Below are 20,625 nucleotides of genomic sequence, written 5' to 3' on the forward strand. Positions count from 1 at the left end.
TATACTATGATTGTTTTGCCTTACAATACTATGACATACTTATGCCTTACTTTTACTTTTTATGCCTTACTATTCTATGATTTTTTTTGCGTTACTAAAATAAGACACTTTTATGCCTGACCATACTATGACCTTTTATGCCTTACTATAATATGACATTTTTATGCCTTACTATACTATGATGTTTTTTGCCTTAATATAATATGATATTTTCATGTCTTACTATAATATGACATTTTTATGCCTTACTATACTGTGACGTTTTTATGCCTTACTATACTATGACTTTTTGTGCCTTACTATACTATGACTTTTTATGCCTTACTATACTATGAATTTTTTTGGGGGTTACTAAAATATGACACTTTTATGCCTGACCATACTATGACATTTTTATGCCTTACTATAATATGACATTTTTATGCCTTACTATAATATGACATTCTTATGCCTTACTATACTATGACGTTTTTATGACTTACCATACTATGACTTTTTTATGCCTTGCTATAATATGACATTTTTATGCCTTACTATACTATGACGTTTTTTGCCTTACTATACTATGACATTATTTTGCCTTACTACTATGACTTTTTATAACTTACTATACTATGACATTTTATGCCTTACTATACTATGATTGTTTTGCCTTACAATACTATGACATACTTATGCCTTACTTTTACTTTTTATGCCTTACTATCCTATAATTTTTTTTGCGTTACTAAAATAAGACATTTTTATGCCTTACTATAATATGACACTTTTATGCCTTATTATACTATGACGTTTTTATGCCTTACTATACTATGACCTTTTGAGCCTTACTATACTGTGACGTTTTTATGCCTTACTATACTATGGCTTTTTGTGCCTTACTATACTATGATGTTTTTTGCCTTAATATAATATGATATTTTCATGTCTTACTATAATATGACATTTTTATGCCTTACTATACTCTGACGTCTTTATGCCTTACTATAATATGACATTTTTATGCCTTACTATACTGTGACGTTTTTATGCCTTACTATACTATGACTTTTTGTGCCTTACTATACTATGACTTTTTATGCCTTACTATACTATGAATTTTTTGGGGGGTTACTAAAATATGACACTTTTATGCCTGACCATACTATGACATTTTTATGCCTCACTATAATATGACATTTTTATGCCTTACTATAATATGACATTCTTACGCGTTACTATACTATGACGTTTTTATGACTTACTATACTATGACTTTTTTATGCCTTGCTATAATATGACATTTTTATGCCTTACTATACTATGACGTTTTTATGCCTTACTATACTATGACTTTTTATGCCTTACTATAATATGACATTTTTTGCCTCAATATACTATGATGTTTTTTGCCTTACTATAATATGATATTTTCATGCCTTACTATACTGTGACGTTTTTATGCCTTACTATACTATGACTTTTTGTGCCTTACTATACTATGACTTTTTATGCCTTACTATACTATGAATTTTTTTGGGGTTACTAAAATATGACACTTTTATGCCTGACCATACTATGACATTTTTATGCCTTACTATAATATGACATTTTTATGCCTTACTATAATATGACATTCTTACGCCTTACTATACTATGACGTTTTTATGACTTACTATACTATGACTTTTTTATGCCTTGCTATAATATGACATTTTTATGCCTTACTATACTATGACGTTTTTATGCCTTACTATACTATGACTTTTTATGCCTTACTATAATATGACATTCTTATGCCTTACTACTATGACTTTTTATAACTTACTATACTATAACTTTTTATGCCTTGCTATTCTATGATTGTTTTGCCTTACGATACTATGACATACTTATGCCTTACTATATACTATGATTTTTTTTTGGGTTACTAAAATATGACACTTTTATGCCTGACCATACTATGACTTTTTTATGCCCTACTATCCTATGATTTTTTTTGCGTTACTAAAATATGACATTTTTATGCCTTACTATAATATGACACTTTTATGCCTTACTATACTATGACTTTTTATGCCTTACTATAATGACATTTTTATGCCTTACTATACTATGACTTTTTATGCCTTACTATACAATGACTTTTTATGCCTTACTATACTATGATGTTTTTTGTTTTACTTCACTATGACGTGTTTTTGCCTTACTATACTATGTCATTGTTATGCCTTACTACTATGACTTTTTATAACTTACTATACTATGATGTTTTTATGTCTTACTATACTATGACATTTTATGTCCGTGGTATACTATGACATTCTTATGCCTTACTATACTATGACTTTTTGTGCCTTACTATACTATGATTTTTTTTTGTGTTACTAAAATATGACATTTATATGCCTGACCATACTATGACTTATGCCTTACTATAATATGACATTTTTATGCCTTCCTATAATATGACATTTTTATGCCTTACTATACTATGACTTTTTATGCCTTACTATACTATGACTTTTTATGCCTTACTATAATATGACATTTTTATGCCTTACTATACTATCACATTTTTATGCCTTCCTATAATATGACATTTTTATGCCTTACTATACTATGACTTTTTATACCTTACTATACTATGATGTTTTGTGACGTTTTTATGGCTTACTATACCATGATGTTTTTATGCTTTACTATACTATGACATTTTATGCCTTACTATACTATGACTTTTTATAACTTACTAAACTATGACTTTTTATGCTTTACTAAACCATGACTTTTTATACCTTACTATAAAATGATGTTTTTATGCGTTACTAAAATATGAAATTGTTATGCCTTACTATAGTATGACTTTTTGTGCCTTACTATAATATGACATTTTTATGCCTTACTATACTATGACTTTTTTATGCCTTAATATACTATGACTTTTTTATGCCTTACTATACTATGACTTTTTTATGCCTTAATATACTATGACTTTTTTATGCCTTACTATACTATGACTTTTTGTGCCTTACTATACTATGATGTTTTGCCTTACAATACTATGACATAATTATGCCTTACTTTTACTTTTTATGCCTTACTATCCTATGGTTTTCTTTTTGCGTTACTAAAATATGAAATTTTTATGCCTGACCATACTATGACCTTTTATGCCCTACTATACTATGACATTTTATGCCGTGGTATACTATGGCATTTTTTGCCTTACTATACTATGATGTTTTTAATACCTTACTATTCTATGACATTCTTATGCCTCAATATAGTATGACATTTTATGCCTTACTATTCTATGCCTTACTATTTCAGACGTGGAATCATTTTATATGTGAAGTCTGGACAAGGTTTGTAGCCCCCCCTGCAAAATTTGTGCAAAATTATGTAACATGGCTACAGCAGCAAATACGCACCTTTATGCAATTTGGCAAATATATACATGCTTATAATGTAGAAATGGGACAAAAATTGAAAAAATGCAATGCTGAGGTCAATGACTTCCCAATGTCACCAGAGGTCCACTTCTGAAATAAAACCTTGGGATATGTAGAGTATATGCTGAAACTTTTATGATTTAGTCAAAAAATGCACAATTATTTTGCCTACCTGCCCCACTAATGGAGTGGCAATCAAATGAAAATAAAAGAATCTCCATTTTAAAACTCACAATGAAACAGTCACAAAATAATCTGGTAATTTTGGTTTCCCAGTGGTACACCCATTTCATTTGAATAAAGACTTGATACTGTGAATTGATATGTACATGTGTACATCAACAAATATATTGAGCTCTTGATATTAAATGTGACAAAGCCAGGGAGGCTAGGCATTTCACTGATATTTTTAACAGAATCTATCTGCTCAACTGTGCTTTGCTACTCAGGAACATAAACCCCAAAAATCATTTACAATACCAACAACAGTGTGCAGTGATGAAACTACTTTTAAATTATATCTCATTATATGAGTTGCCCAGGTAGCCTCATGAACCTCTGACCAGGGCATCCTTTGTTGGATGTTATATCTCCATGTTTCAGTTACAGGAAATATTATCACAATCTCCCTTTCCTGAGTAGTAATATTGAATAATGGCAAGAAGTGTTTCTGCAGAATATCATGATGTCCCAGTAATGTTGATTTTTGACCATTTGGAGCATCGGGTCTGATCTATTAGAAACAGAGGCATAGAAAGTAACCAACAATCTACAGTAGAAAGAAATTTCTTTTTGTGTGTAGAAGAGTCTACTTACTACCACGTGACCTCCAGGTTGAGTTTAATGGTCCCCAGGTCGTTGACATCCACAGCCACCACCTGAGGCATAGCAGTAAACAGCTCCTTGGTCTCACAGATCACACTTCCCACCAACATGTGAGTGGCCAGGCCCTTCAGCTCTGTCACCTGATGAGACCAAAAAAAAAAAAGAAAAAAGAAACTGTTCACTGAATGCACCTGGAAAACAATCTTTTCAAGTTTCTCTGACATTCAAGTCACTGGCACAAGTCAGCTGATTGTTGATGAATTGTTGTGATTTTGAGTATTGGCCTGTATACCCTGTACTATCATCCTTGACTACAGATAAAAAAGTGACTAAAGCATACAAGGTTGGATCTGTGATGAGGTTTGAAGTGAAATTAAGTACAAATCTTTGTACCCCTTGGCACCATCAAGGGCCAATTGTCTAAATGATACACAAAACAAGTAGGAAGACCAAGCTCAAGTATGGCCATGAGTCATGAGTCAGTCCTTGATATTGTGTATTGGAGCTGCAACTAATGATGATTTTCAATTAATCTGCCCATTATTTCTTGATTAGTCAGTTATTCATTTTGTATATAAAATGTCAGAAAAAGTGAAAAATGCTCATCACATATGTCCTCCATATTCTAAAACTCAAAATTAATAAATTTACTATCATATGTGACAAAAAGCATCAAAGAGTCACATATAAGAAGCTGAAACACAAAAAATTTGACACTTTGCATGAAAATGATTAATTTAGGCGGTTATCTGGATTTCCACAGTACCTTGATGTTGATGAGGTCAGTGATGAGTGGCATGAAGACCATCTCATCTCCATCCCAACTCTGTCTGGAGTTCACTTCAATCCTGCCCTTTAGCTTCCACCTCTGACGACCGTACCGCATGAAGATCTGGAGGAGGGAAGGAGACGGCAGTGCGAAAAGACAAAAAGGGTTTAAGTCTGAAGCATGAGAAAGGGTGACACCCGCAACATTGTTCAATACTGGAGGGCAAGTTGGATATACAGTATGTTATTCTACCATTTCATTCTGCTGGAGACCAACTCGACTTAACTAAATGGTTTTGCAAACATGTAACTTTACATGTAAACATGTAAAGTTGTTTTTAACGTCTGTGTTACAATAAAAAAAAAGAAAGAAAAAAAGAACTTGCCTCGTACTGGTCTCCAGGACAGAGTCTTGCAAAGCCTGCTAATCCTGTCAGAGAGAGGAAATTGACTTTTAAAAAACATTTGGACATGACTGCAAGAAAAAACTGATATCAATACGGAGCCAAGCAACCTCTTTAGTTTTTATGTGACTTCAGTATTTAGCTGGTGTTTTACAATAAGTGACCGTGTGAGGGTTCAGTGTCCCAATTCAGTACACATGGCTTTTAATACATTTTTTATGGATTTTGAGATTCTTATCTCACCTTTCATTTTGATGTGAAACTCCCCGAGCAGGTTCTCCAGTTCGCTCTCGAATGTACTCATGTTCTGCACAAGAGACGGAAAGATGAGACTGATTGCACAAACAGCCGTTTGTCTCGCAAGACAAGAACAACAACAGTAATCAAGTTATCTCCAGAGACTCTGACAAAGCCAGTCAGAGCTAAACTGCAGAGGAGGCAGGACGGCTGGTCTAAGCCCTCAGGACAGGTGACGACAGGTGTGTGTGTGTGTAATTGGGACTTAAAGGTCATTCTGCAAGTGTGTGACTTATATTATTAGTGTTTACAAATCAGTGTAAGCAGTAATCTGTATCATACATTTAAGTATAATGTGGGTTTTGTCTGCTGTGACACAATATTTAATGCATACTGTTATATTTTCATGAGTTAATGTAACAGATAATAAATGTATCTGTTCAGATCTGACATACAAAAAATCATAAAATCATGTATGTGTAGTATCGTGGCTGATTTATTCCAATGATGTCTCAGAAGCTCCATGTTTCCAGAATAATATTCCCTTTCTAACTAAAGCCAATGCCTTTATTAGACCATTGATTAGTAAACTACATATGACTTTGTTAAGGTGAAACATAACTTTGAGGCCAATCCTGCCAGAAAAAATGTGCAGATCTTCCTCAGTATTCCTCACACACTGTATGTCAGTACCTCAGTGTATTCCTTGTACCGGCGGTTGACCTCTGCGATGCTCTCCTTGGTGCCTTTAGTAGAGGGAGAGGAGGAGAAGGCCTGCTTCATCCGGCTGGCACCTTCCCTCAGACGGCTCTGGATGCAGAACGCCTCGTACAGCTCATCCACCTGAATGCACACACACGAACACACACACACAGAGTCCCCCCATCTTTAATAAATGTTCCACAAGGACAAGCATGCATTCATACATGCGCAAACTTTCTCGTTCATTAGTATAGAGAGAGATAGAGAGAGAGAGAGAGAGAGAGAGAAACTTCTGCACTAATGAAATGAAGCAAGTCTTTGAAGTTAGAAACCCTCCATACATTACATCAAAACATCCCTGGGCAGGAGGCAGACTCCCTAAAAACTTCCAACTGCCATCTAAATTATTCTGGATATGTTCACATCTCACTGGGATTCATTCAAGGATGCCCAACACAGCTTCAGGCCTGTGTAGTATTGAGTAACTCAGCACTACTGTGACTTTTATCAACGGGTCCTCAACTACAGCAAAAATAGAAACTGATGAAATGTATGACAAGACGCTCTAAAATGACAGGCTCCACTGTGACTGAGAAGAAATTTTCACAATGTTCAGATTGAAGAAAGAAGAAAAAAAAGAAAGAGGCTACAAATGAAGACGCAGTGAAATAGGTGAAAGAGAAATTACAGAAAGTTACGGAGCAAAAAACGGCAGGTCCAAACAGAAAGACAGTCGTTAAGCACGACAAACAGATAACCTGAGAAACGGAGGAGAAAAGAGTCCTGCACTGAACTGACAGTGAGCAGATACAGCTGGAATGTATCAGTGTAACTGTAGCCTCCAGTGGCAGACGCCTGTGCCGTCCCCGGTTTGCGACAGACCCCAGTGGGACACTCCCAAAGCCGGGGGAACAACAACAGACGGCGTTTAGAGCTCATTTGGAGATGTCTGCCCGACTTGAGTTTGCAGCACCAGTCTCATCTAACCCAAACCCACAGGGAACGACTCCATCAGCATCCTGCTTTCTCAGTGTGGGCTGAAATGTTGGGAGTTTCAGCTGGAGTGAAATCATTAAGATAAGATGATGTTGTAACCACAGCTGTAATAGCTTTGTTGAGCCCGTTGGTTAGAAAAACAGTTGTCTGCAAAGCCAAAAGGTGGAGGAGCTTGTTTTGTTTTCTAAATGTTTTTTTTTTTATGTTATTTAATGGTTTTAGTCTTTTTATGTGGTATTGTAGTCTTCTCTTATGTTCTGTCTCATCATCTCATTATGTTGGCATATTTAATTGTTTCACTCTGTTATTGTACTGTAAGAGCACAAAAGGGAAGTGTACTATATATAAATCAGGTTATTATTATTCTCTATGGCTCTAACTCTATGGCATCAAATGATCTAATTAAAGAGCAACAAACTTTTAAAAGGTATTAATATCTGACACTTCCTTTTGTTCATGTCTTTACTTTTATTTATTTTTTCTTTTCACCTGATAAAACACACTATCACAGTTTTAAAAAGTTCTCTAGTTACTTTTTGTAGACTTCTGTGCACCTAGTGTCAAAATCGATACAAAAACAGGCCCAAAATAGACTGAATTCATTATTAAACAAAACTTCCAATCTCCCAAATGAAAGTATGTGTCCATCAACTCTTCTTAACAGAGGATTGACTGATTTAAATATTGCTGAGTCACTCAAACTAATTTCTCCCAGAAACTACAGTGTATCATCAGTCAAGGTGTTCAGCATCCTTGTCTGTCTGCTTTTCTGGCTTCCTGAATTCAAATATGATCGGAGCGGCAGCCGGGCAAAAACAAAACACCTCCGGTGAGCCTCATCAAAGGGAAACATTGCAGCCTGCATGACGAGAGCGCTGAAATATTGATGCCTCGCGCTCTTTATGGCACTCATTAGGGAGAAGCGGGAGAAAATGGGCCATTCTGGCTCCTGCCGTCCTAACAGCTTCTCTGAGTGTTTGTTTGTGCATCTTTGTGTCTGAAACGAACACTGCCAGCATGTTTGTAAGAGGAGACTGTGACTGTGTATGTGGACATGTTTACATGGGTATGGAGAGCATGTTTTTACTGTGGTGGGTGGGCACATGAGGGTTTACAGTAAAAATGATGTTTGCTGTGGGCTGTTTTTGTTCAGGAGGATGGGTAATGTAGCTTATAACTTATCTTGTTACACCTACATAGAAAAAGGACACCCAGCCTCATCTCACCAACTCCACGTCAAACCAACCAACGCCTCCAGCACCCTCTCCCCCGAATGGGACCCAGCCCTGTCTGTCTGTCTGTCTGTGGTATGTGGTGTATGTGGCGGGGCTGCAGCAGCTGAGCTGAGCCAGCTCTAAAACACTCTCCAACCATAACTGTTATTCTCAGCTCTCTGATTGGTATAGAGCTGGTTCTTTGCTAACACTTCACTACAAAACAAAGGTAAACATGAGCAGTGGTGGTTGGTGATGAAGCTGAGATCATTTCAAAAGAAAACACACATTCGTACAAGTGAACTTTTGTATTGATTAAGTTGAGAAATATGATGTAATTGTTGTCACATAAAGGAGAAAACGCCTACAATGAGTTTTCCATTGGAGAAAACGGTGCGGCTCTGTAACAATATTTCACAAGCTGGGGCTGATGAATAGCCGTCATTCTTCTCAGGCAATCAGTAATCATATCATTATCAGCCAATTAGGCTAATTTTTGTCCCCAATTACAATCGCCTCTTGCTGCCTTCAAGGAAATGTCCTTTTGAAGGTCAGCCAGGCGCCACTCCAGAGGACAGCCATCAGCATATTGCTGCGCCTCGGGCACATTTCACCCCAGAAACAGAAGGAACATTAGAGGCAAAACACAGACAAAGAAAAAGGACAGAAACCTGAACACGGGCAGATGGATGAAGTGTGGAAAAAGACTTACACACACCTTTTGAGCACAGGAGAGCCAGGCAAAATAAAGAAGCCATACATTTTCTGGCCAGGTGGTAATGCTACACACACACACACACACACACACACACACACACACACAGGCATTGTCTTGTCTTTTTAAGTTTTTGAATCGTGACGAACTTGCTCAGATGGATCTGTCAATAATATCAACACACACAAAAAACAAAGGTGAAGTGATTAGTCGTACATTAATTAGAAAAGTCTGCAACAATTTAAATAAAGTGCCAAAAATTCACTGGTTACAGCTTCTCATAAACCAGTATTTGCTGTTTTTCATAGTCTTCTATGAACTGAATATTTTTGGGTTTTAGACTTTGAAGACGTCACTTTGGACACGTGGAACTTTTTTTTCCCTATGTTCTGACATTTTATAGATCAAATCATTAATCAAGAAAATGAAACTAATGTAATACAAAAAAAAAACTCCATCACTAAGACGAAGTTGAGTCTATATATAACTTTACATCCAAAACCTTCTCAACATAACAGATTGTTTTGGGTGACGCATGTGCTCATTTAAAAGGCAATTTCAATACAATTTCAAACCTGGTTAGACATGTATCCCCCGAAAAAAACACATCTGAACCATCTTAATTAACTTTTACCAGACGTTAACAAATACTGAATGTAAATTTATTCTGAATTAAGTCCTCTTTTGGACTCGGAGTCCCTGTATTAATTACTGCTCAGTGGGATGATAAAACCTATGAGGCTCAGAGACCCAGTGAGGGATTATGGAAGAGTCTTTAGTGGTGAATCAATTATGCCCAGGGTGCAGATAATACAGTGTTCACATTTATTAACAGTGAAGTCTATATTTTAGCTCCGTTTTTTTGTATTTTTAAGTGAATCCTAGGATAAGCCTTGTAAAAACACAAACAATTAATATTTGTTTGGTGGTTTTACAGTGGGGCCAGAGGTAAGGGTTGTGGTTTTTATTAAGAATTACTGGCAGTTTTAAAGGATTGTCTCTGTATCTACTGAATATCTGGATTTAAATTGTGGGATTTTGAATAAGAGCAGTGAATCTTTAGGATATGGAAGGAATCCTCTTAAGATATGACCATTATCCTGAATCGTAGGATAATGGTGTGCGTACACACAGACACACAGACACACACACACACACACACACACACACACACACACACACACACACACACACACACACGCAGACTCTTTCTGCCAGGGGGCGAGTGATTATAAGCAGATTAAAACAGGCGGGCCACATCAAACAGCATCAAACACACAAGCCCCTCTCCGGGGATCTGTGGGCATGTGTGTGTGTGTTGGTGGTAAGATTAGCATTCAAGGGGAGCAAAAAATCCCTGTAATAAAAATAATCACATGCAAAGTATTCACACTCATTTTTGAATTGAATTTGGCACATGGTTAACACACACACACACAAACACACACACAATTTCTCTCTTTGTCACTCGTTTCTTTAATGATGCCCTGCTGATATTAATAGCCAACACACACACACACACACACACACACACACACACACACACACACACACACACACACACACACACACACACACTATCCCATGCAGGACATCATAGGGGTTGTATTGTGCCACCTGCTTCCTCCATGTGTGCCAATTACGGCTCGGACATCTGCGGGCAGCCGGCAGCACGAACAGGAACAAAAGACAGGGCTGATGTGAGTCAGAAACACACACACACACACACACACAAAAACACAAACACACACAAACACACACACACACAAAAACACAAACACACACACACACACACACACACACACACACACACACACACACTCCCTAACAACTTGCTGATGGATGATTGTTAAGTCATCCCTCGCGGCAGCTGTCCAGCACAAAGAGACACGCCTGAGCCTGAGCACAAACACTGACAAACACGTACAGACTTACTGTAACTCACAGCTGCTGAAACACTGAACATCTTCTCTCAGCTGCTGATTGACTGTGAGGATTTGTTTTCACTAATGAGGTGAAGTGAATGTGCTGCACACACACCAAATTAATGACGTACATATGTGTAACACAATGTATGACATCTAACGTTCGATAACACACATTCGAGGTATTCGATATGTCCTGCACACAGGAGTTCATTGTTGTCCATTTCCTGTATCTTGCTCTACTGAGGCAGCTTCTTTTTTTCTTTTTCTTATCTCTGAAGTGCTCATCACTCTGGCTGCAACAATATAAAAGGTGATGATGGCTCCTTCTTCCTCTCTACAAAGGCTAATCAGCACACAAAAATGTACTTTTTTCACTCTGTCATGCAGACATGTCAAGGCCAGAATTAGTGGACTGAAGGCTGATAGTGATTTTGATATCTGGGGGGGGGGGGGGTTAAAAAATCTGTAATTTTTTTAACAAAAAACAATCTTGGCAGGATCCCAGATTTGTTTTTATTCTAACTGTGACCAATTACAAACTGAGCAGGACATTTGACAGCTGAAAAATCAATTTGTCAGTGCTCTCTGGTGAAACTCTGTAATGGTGACACTGTTTCTAAATGACCTCAAATGCATACTTATTGGCATAGGCATACATTGACATATACAGCAATATGAATTATATGCAACAACCCAGCATCGGTCTAGCTTGACAAAACATATTTCCGACAAACTGGATGATATACACACACACACTTATCTGTGTGAAAGTAAATGACGGACTGGACAACTCTGTGGTAACTGATGCCTGACTGAACATATTACAACTCTGTCAAAGACTATTCACCTTCTGCAAGCACAACTACAACCGCTCTTTATATAAGGATGAGGCCAACTCTTTTTGTGTGTGTGCGTGTGTGTGTGTGTGTGTGTGTGTGTGAATTAATTTCCTGACCTCGATGCTTTTGTGGTTGACCGATTCTCTTAGCTGGACACTTTACAATTGATCTCACTAAATAGCTATCTGCTGATGCTGATGTTTGGAAAATGGACCTGTCCACTCTGTGTGTGTGTGTGTGTGTGTGTGTGTGTGTGTGTGTGTGTGTGTGGCAATTGCAGTTCACAGGGCAGACAGGGGGCATCAAGGGTCGCTAGTGGACTCTGTATTAGTTTGGACCCAGCCTGCGTTTCCTCTGCCCTATTTCACTTTAAACTGAAATTAAAAATAAGTCCTTACCAAATCATGTTTCTGTTTCTACAAAATCTGATACAGCATCAAAAATGTTCAGACCGTCATACTTTTGGTGGAAAAGGTCAGGACATGCGCTACACAACAGGACCAAACCAAACATTATCTTTTGTGCACAGAAACTGACAGATCCAAAGACAATGACAAATAGTTTTGTGAAGTCATTTCTCAATCCAAAGATCTGACAAGTTTTAAAACTATTTCATCCCCAGTCAAGACAAGGGTTTAGCAAAGGAGCGCTGGTATATATTTAGAATGAAAGAACACGCTGAGTGCTAGATTTAACTCACTTTTTTGTTGTGCTTTGACTTTTGAGGCCTTTTGCCTGTCTGGCAAGATAAATCAGTCTCCTTCACTATTTCAAATATTTACAAGTGCATTCAAATCTATTTTTGTACAGAGCTGCAAAGAACAGAAGAGCTTCAGAATAATGTTGGATGTTAAAGAGAAAGGATCTGAGTGAGTGTGTGTTCCTTTTAACTGCAGCTTGTGACAACCTCACAAAAAAGTATTGAATCTGCCCGTGTTTTTTCCTTGTTATTTTATTCAAAGTGGCGCACACTTGCAGACACATTGCCTAAGTCTCTACGACAACCTCACCTATTTTAAAATGACTCAGACTTTTTTTCTCTCTGTTGCCCCCCATCTCCTCCTCTCTTCTTTTCGCCTTTATGGAACCCGTTAATCGCTGTAGCCTCCTAACTGCCCTGACCTAGATTCACCGCTGCCTTCCACCCTTCAGAAACACTCGTGAGCCACAAATGTGACCAAGCGCTTTGTCTTTGTCGGTCGTCGTGTTGTTGTGAACATGTGTTTGGCTTTGGACACCTGAAGGTGAGTTTTTATTGTCTGTCACGATGTATGTGAACATAAAGGGTTAACATCAACCAATAGACGGCTTCTCTGAGCTCCTCAGGAGTTCAAAGGCTCTGTCTTCGGGTAACCATGGTTACCTTTGGAGCTGAGCTGTTGTTTGGGCGTGTGTATACTGATTGCCTGCTGTCGTGTCTGACTTGACGCACAGCGAGGAAAGCCGTCACAGAGCCATAAAAAGGGGACACGGAAGAAGAATCACAGAGCCTCACTGCCTCGCAGGGGGATTAATGGCAACCTGGAGGAAACTACAAAAGAGCATAAAAAGGGAAAAAGTTTCCAGACCCTCAACCTGCTGGAAACTTCGCTAATACATCAATAAATGAACCTGAAAAGAGCAGGAACACTGTCCTGACCTGGCAGCAAAAATCCTTCCTGGAGCTAACTCAAAAAATAAAATAAAAAAGTTAGCAACGTGTGGTGTCACAGTGCACCTACTCGACATGAAAGTTGTCAAATAATGACCCCTAATTTATCAGAACAAGAGGTTAAATGAATAGTTCAACAATTTTGATATTCCTGCTGAGAGTTAGATGAGAACAATAACATCACTCTCACACATAGCTGGTAAGTAGATTTTGTTACCTTTGGACACAGACAGGCTAGCTGTTTCCCCCGGTCTCCAGTCTTTGTGCTAAGCTAAGCTAACGAGCTGCTGGCTGTAGCTTCTTGTTTACCATACAGAGATGAGAGTGGTACCAATATTTTAACTCTTGGCAAGAAATTGTCCAAATGTCAAACTACTGCTTAAAAAGAAGAAGAGGTAGAAATATGCATCATTACTGTGGTTCCTGAGTGACTGACTGAGATGTTGAGAGGCTTCTGTGAGAGAGGAAACATCTTAACAGCACTTATGCTTTCCAAGGTGCTGCAGAGGCATGCAGGAAATAGATCAGACTGGACTCAGTGCTGAACTCAGATAATGGAGACTGACAAAATAATAACAACCCTTAAAAATATTTAGTTATCACATTGGAGTGCTTACCTTGCTCATGTGAAACTCCAGACGCCTCATGTACCTCTCAATGGTTTTGATTTGCTGCAAAAAGACAGAGACAGCACAAGATTTACTGCTGCCTGTGAGAATGTGGCTACATGTGGTTTACAGCTGTAAAAATAATGATTTTTATGTCCATACCACAGGATGTATTGAGGCACAGTTTGCAATCCTGTCTCTCCTAACTGCCCCATCAACCATTTCCCCCCTCTCCCATTTTTCCTGCATTATTTCTCAATCCCTTCAGCTCTTCACTTCTCTACTCTGTCCTTCCTCCCTCCTTTATTCTGCCTTCAGCTGTTTTTTTTTTTTATATTATCCCTCCTTTCAACTCTTTTTTTTTTGCTAACATCAAAGATTTTCCCAACACACACCAAACTTGGAGTGGTTGTTACAGTAGACCCTCCCCTCCATCAACTCACCTTGTCAAGATCATACAGCACTCCCTGGAGAGAAAAACACACACAGACACAAAAACACACACAAACACACACACACACAGTTAGTACAGAGGGCCAGCACAGCTCAGGCTGCTTAAGTAATGCAAAGCAGACTGCTGGCATCAAGAAAAGATCCTATTAAACACTCTTACCAGTGACTCTGCATGCAGTGTGTGTGTGTGTGTGTGTGTGTGTGTGTGTGTGCATGTGCGCGCACTGCAGCAAATTAAAATGAATTTGTTATGTGTGGATTTATGACACTGACCTTTATGTATTATAATTGCATGTGATGTATTATCATTTGAATGACAACAAAACAGGTCTGAGATCACAAAAGTGACAAAAATGAAAACCTTTGCCCTTGCTACTTTCATACACAGATACTCAGTGATTCAGTGATTTGAATATTTCTATAGCAGTTGTTAATGGTTGGCATTGGGACATTGGGCTGAGTTGGGACAATTGCATGATGACTGTCGGAGGCCTCGGCTTCTTGTCACCTTTGAGATGAGATCCGACCCTAATTACGAGTTTCTAACTTATAAACAGTGTTCAAGTCAAGTAAACAGTTTTGTCATAATCATAACTAAGAGGCTTTGATTTTTATGACACCTCCAATATATCCTATTTAAAGCTTAAAAATACAGAAATGACTGAAAGCCTCAAACAAACGATGTAAATGTAAATAAATGTGTTGTAGTGTCTCACCAAGCGAGAGTTTCTCTTCATGTCCTTCATCAGACACATGAGTTTGTCCAGCTCCGTTTGATGAACTTCCAGATACTCACTACAGAGCAGAAAAATGAAAACTCTTAGGGTCCTGTACAAATGCATCGCTTATTGATTCAACGATTATTTTCTCGATTAATCAATTTTTTATTTGGTCGATAACATGTCAGAATATAGAGAAAAATGCCTACAGTAATGTTGCATACTGCCTAACATACTGAAGTTGTTTTATCCGACTAACAGCCCAAAGAACTTTTTTGTTATTTTTTTTTTGTTATTAAAATAGCAGCCAATCAATTCTCTGTCATTCGACTAATTGATTAATCTAATCATTTCAGCTCTTAAATTAATAGAATTAAGTAAGTGCACTGGAAGTTGATGAAAATAATATGTATATAATGACTAGTATAAATACTGTACTTTGGCACATAAATGTTTGTGCGGTTGTGTAAATATATGGCGAAGATAATGTCAACAGGCTGTAAATGTTCACATTAAAGTCACAAATTATCAACATATATGGACTGAAACCATTTACTCACAGATTCTCTCACTTGCTTTAAAAGGAAATAATTGCTCTAGAACATTAGATGAGTTTATGGATTGAAAATGGTGTTTATACTTTGTAAGTATCCATCAGCGTGTGAGTTACTCACTCCAGGCCTTGTTTGAGTGCGTTGTAAACCTCCTCCAGTCTTTTGGGCTGCGGCTCTCTGGAGCTGCTGCCTCCCTTGTGTCCTGACAGGTGAGGCTTCTTGGGCTTGGACTGAGGCTTCTTCTGCACCGCTGAGTTCCCCATGAAAGAGTTACACCTGCATAAAACCACACACACATACATGATAGTAAGTGCAATGGAGGCTCTATCAAGAGTTGATTTTTTTTACCAGCGAACAGGATAATTTGCTTTTTGCCGTCTGCTGTGTAATGATTTTAAACACACTGTGCTTCAAGACATTTTCAAAACTCTCATAGCGCAAGAAGGAGAAAGGAGGAACATCTTGGCCTGAACATCTACTTTGGACTACAAGGTGTACACAAGTTACTGACTCAGACAACATTACATCTCATATTAAATATTTATCACAGTATTTCCACAGTATTTCGGATAGCGAGGCCTGCAGGCTGCCTATAATAATACGTTAGATGAGATTTCTCTATTATTTTACAGCATCCTGAACATGCCCTTGGGCCAGTCTCAGCATGAATTTATCTCATCTGACAGCTGGAGAGGGCTCATTGAGTCTGTTCACACCAAGATAACTCAGTCATACAGGAATGACACTTTCAGCCTGCATTTTATACAATTAAGCAAACTCCCAGCATAACCTCAGCGGTGAACCCTTTCCTCAAACAGTCACAGGGCTGTGCTAAATCACAGGTACGCACAAATATATGCAACCACATGCAAACAAGTGTTCTTCTCCAGCAGATAACCAACAGTGTGACTGACTGAAGCCAACAAATGTGTAGTTAAATAGAATTAATTTGTTGATATATGTAAATAACGGGCAACGGCAGTGATATCATTTATGTACAAAAGTGTAGGACTGCAACTAACAAGTACTTTCATTATTGATTAATCTTCTGATTATTGTTTCGATCAATGAATCATTTGAATTATAAAACATCAGAAAACAGTGACCGAATCTGTTATCAAAATTATTTATTTTTATATTGATTATCCAACTAATTATTGTAGCTCTACCAATGTGCAAACCTGAAGTGAAATCTTTCAACTGCTTGTTTTGACTGACCAACAGTGCAAAAATCGACACGTGTTTAAATCATTTTTAGTGATTTATCAAGCAAAAACGACAAAGATTATCAAAATGTTAATTGAGAACGCCATGAATAGTTTCAACACTCTGTCTAAGCCTTCATTTTTCTGTTTCTGTAGAGCACAGCCACTTCACAAGGCTTTTTTCCCTTCACATCATTTCCATTTTAGGTCACAATCATCTTACCCGCTCAGGCACATTTCAGCTTTTAAAACCATTACAGATTTAGCTGACAAATGACATTTCCCCCTGACTTAATGAAACGATCCCAGAGTCATCTCAGGGACGCGGCGACAACCAATTCCAGCGCTCGACAAGTTGGAACGTGGCACGTCTTGCAGCGCGCCAGGAAAACGCAGCACAAGTTAAGCTAAGCTGCCACAAATGTAGGGCAACACTGAATGAGAGCGCTGCGTAGCCTTGGGGTCACGCAAGCTGTGGTACAGTAGTGTCTCTGTGGCAGACACACACACACACACACACACACACACACACACATACGCATACATACTAACACAATTCCAAACTAACTAATAGTTGTGCATTTGCATTTTTGCACACAAAGTGCAAAGTCTGCAGTATGCATGCGTGCATATACATGAAACATGCACATGGGTACACACATGGATGGCCTTTGCTCATAACACACACACACACACACACACACACACACACACACACACACATACACACACACACTGGAGTGGCCTCAGAAGCCGCATCTCTGCAGCGTTCCACCTCGCTCGTTATCAGAATCGTAACTTGTCAGTCGCTGTCAGTCGCCCCCACACCCCGAGTCATTCCAACCAATTACACCGTTCACTGTCTGAGCACAGAGAAAAGAGGGCAACAGTGTCTTCAAATAGGTTCTCACAGCAGGACCACAGGAAGTCAGAGAGGGAGGAAACACAGATAAAACTCTTATCTCTCAAGAACTTTTATCGATATCCGACTTCTTTCAAGCAGCTTCTGGTTGTGAATTACACTGTTCAGGAAACTGACTTAGCTGTGTGGTTATGCAACAGAGTGATGATCACCCTTTTTAAGAATCTGTAAAGGAACTGAATTCTTAGACTTGCTGAGGCTTGCTCAACATCATGAAGGTTGGTCATGACGGAAACAGTTAAATAATGTTTTCTGTGGCTGTGGAGGAGATAATAACAAATTGAATGAAAAAAAACTATGAAGCTGCACGATGGGATTTGTAGGATCTAGTGTTTTTGAAACTGGACCCATACTGAGAACTAAAAGTCAGGATATGTACGGTTCTGCTGTTTCGATTAAAGCAGTACTGCAATAAATCAGTGGAATAGCGCTTCACTGATAAAACAACTCTTTAATGGCCTGATCCGTTGTTGACTTTTCATTTGATGACTTTCATTTAATGTTAGTCATCATTAACTTATTTTCTAAAATGCTTAACCTCCAAATCAGTACCGTTTCTGAGGATATGGTACTTTAAACTTGTTTGTGCTTGTGTTTTTGAACAAAGTCCCGGAATCACCCGCTGACCTAAATTGTTATTTCAGAAATGAGTAACATCAGTTGACTACAGATTAACCGCTTTGAAGATTTCTGCTTACCGTGAGCGTCGCTCCTGTAATGTGCTGAAGCCAGCGAAGGACTGACTCCGGATTATGCCGTTGGGCCCTCCGGGGGAGTGGGTGCCGGCCGCCATGATCTCTGGGATGTGGGACGACACTCCTGGAGAAGAGAGAGAGAGAAAAAAAAAAAAAGACACACAAATCTGTTACATACAAATCCATTGCCAATATTTGGACAACAAGTGAAGGACCAGGGACGGTAATACATCACGAGCACAATGAAAGCACCTTGTGAACTCAGTTAACACCAAGGCCATGTCAAAACGGAGGTTAACTGGAGTACAGTGAGCATTGTGCAGGGTAGCACAAAGTAGGCACTGTTGGTGATGCTCGCCGTGTGCGATGTGGACAAGCAGCATTCAGAGCCTGTGCTAACATGACTCCTCTGGTCTGACTGTCACCACTCAACTGCAAACATACCTCTACTGTTACTGTTGTACGTTTTCCCATCTCAGACAAGGAGCGCACAACACGACTTCACTTTCTTTGTGCACATTTTTTCGGACCGACTAAGACTTAGACTCCTTTAAAAATGCATTTCATCAGACTGACAGCTGTTTAAAAGCCACAGATGTGTCGCAAGCAGCAGCCACTGCATAAAAAGGCCACTTACGCCAGTTAGCGATCTAATTCACATACATGCATGTAATGAATTCCAGGAAAGCCAATCCACACTGTCCTATGACTGAGTTATCTAATCAGCCTCTCCTGCAGTTAAGACATCTTTTATCACTGTGTCTATATTTAGCTGCAGGAGCCTGTCAGATTTCAACCTTTTTTTAAACCTGGAGATGCAACATGACTCACGATGGGCACTTGGGGAGGAGGCTGAAAATAGACACAGAAAAGTCCATCTATAGCTGTCAGATAATGACTTAACAGAGATCAAGTGCCCAGAGAGAAGAATCCACTGAGATAACTCAATCACAGTTTCGACCAGCATGATGAGATTTTGTCCAGATCATGGCGCAGGTGTATCTTCTAATCTCTGGCATCATGTTACCTTAAATAAATAGCATCCCAACGGGAGTGAGATACACTGATTTTTCATTGGAAAAAAGAGAGCACCGGTGTCAGGTTGGTAAACGTACCGGCTGATACTTCAGAATCTGATCGGTACATCCAGGAGACAAAGTACGCTACAATAATTTCCTCCCTTTAATTTTGTATTTAATACAGAATAACCTCAATGACACAATCAGCTCATTCACTCTCTTGCTCTCTCGATTGCAGTGTTTACCATGGCAAACTGCCCTGACAGTTTCAGGGCCATCAGAAAGTACTGCCCTGGAGGAAAGACATTTTGGCACGAGGACTATCATTGAAGAACTGAATTTAGAGATGAAAAGCAAACAAGCAAATGCAGAGATAAGCATCTGCTCAACTGACCAACATGCTGACTTCAGTGTTGACAGTGTGATGACTGCAAAAGCTGCAGCGAGCCAGACAAGTGCCATTCCTGCCTTGTTAATCTGTATCACAACTGAGCTAAAGGAAAAGTATGGAATCACAGAAAAGCCTGGAGGAGAGACAGAGACGCACAGATTTGTCAAATCAAATTAAACTTTGCTAACAAGCAGAGGAATGAGCCTGTGAAGCCTCAGTATTCAGCTCTACTCCGTGTCTGCTTCGCCTCCAGACACAAACTAGTGAAAACATCCCGCAGCGTCACCAGTCAAAATCGAGTGACAAGCAAATTACTGCTTTTTTTTTTTTTTTTTCCCCCTTTTTT

At 38.7% G+C, this 20,625-nt stretch overlaps 1 protein-coding gene across 3 annotated transcripts in view; it reads right to left on the reverse strand.

Moving 5' to 3' along the window:
• ripor2 (RHO family interacting cell polarization regulator 2) overlaps positions 1 to 20,625 on the reverse strand; it is a 66,573-nt gene that overhangs the window by 13,589 nt on the left and 32,359 nt on the right. For all 3 annotated transcript variants that reach the window (XM_087175613.1, XM_023412276.2, XM_087175612.1), the window contains exons 2-11: positions 18,873 to 18,993; positions 16,168 to 16,323; positions 15,491 to 15,569; positions 14,765 to 14,788; positions 14,331 to 14,384; positions 6,362 to 6,511; positions 5,675 to 5,738; positions 5,414 to 5,457; positions 5,026 to 5,151; positions 4,251 to 4,399 (exon numbers count right to left, since the gene is read on the reverse strand). In XM_087175613.1, the coding sequence (XP_087031739.1) occupies positions 4,251 to 4,399; positions 5,026 to 5,151; positions 5,414 to 5,457; positions 5,675 to 5,738; positions 6,362 to 6,511; positions 14,331 to 14,384; positions 14,765 to 14,788; positions 15,491 to 15,569; positions 16,168 to 16,323; positions 18,873 to 18,993 (967 nt within the window). The remainder of the gene's footprint in view (positions 1 to 4,250; positions 4,400 to 5,025; positions 5,152 to 5,413; positions 5,458 to 5,674; positions 5,739 to 6,361; positions 6,512 to 14,330; positions 14,385 to 14,764; positions 14,789 to 15,490; positions 15,570 to 16,167; positions 16,324 to 18,872; positions 18,994 to 20,625) is intronic.

The sequence above is a fragment of the Seriola lalandi genome, unplaced genomic scaffold (assembly GCF_002814215.2).
Source record: "Seriola lalandi dorsalis isolate HSWRI2012SDOR001 ecotype SW California unplaced genomic scaffold, Sedor1 jcf7180002054476, whole genome shotgun sequence".
NCBI lineage: Eukaryota > Metazoa > Chordata > Actinopteri > Carangiformes > Carangidae > Seriola > Seriola lalandi.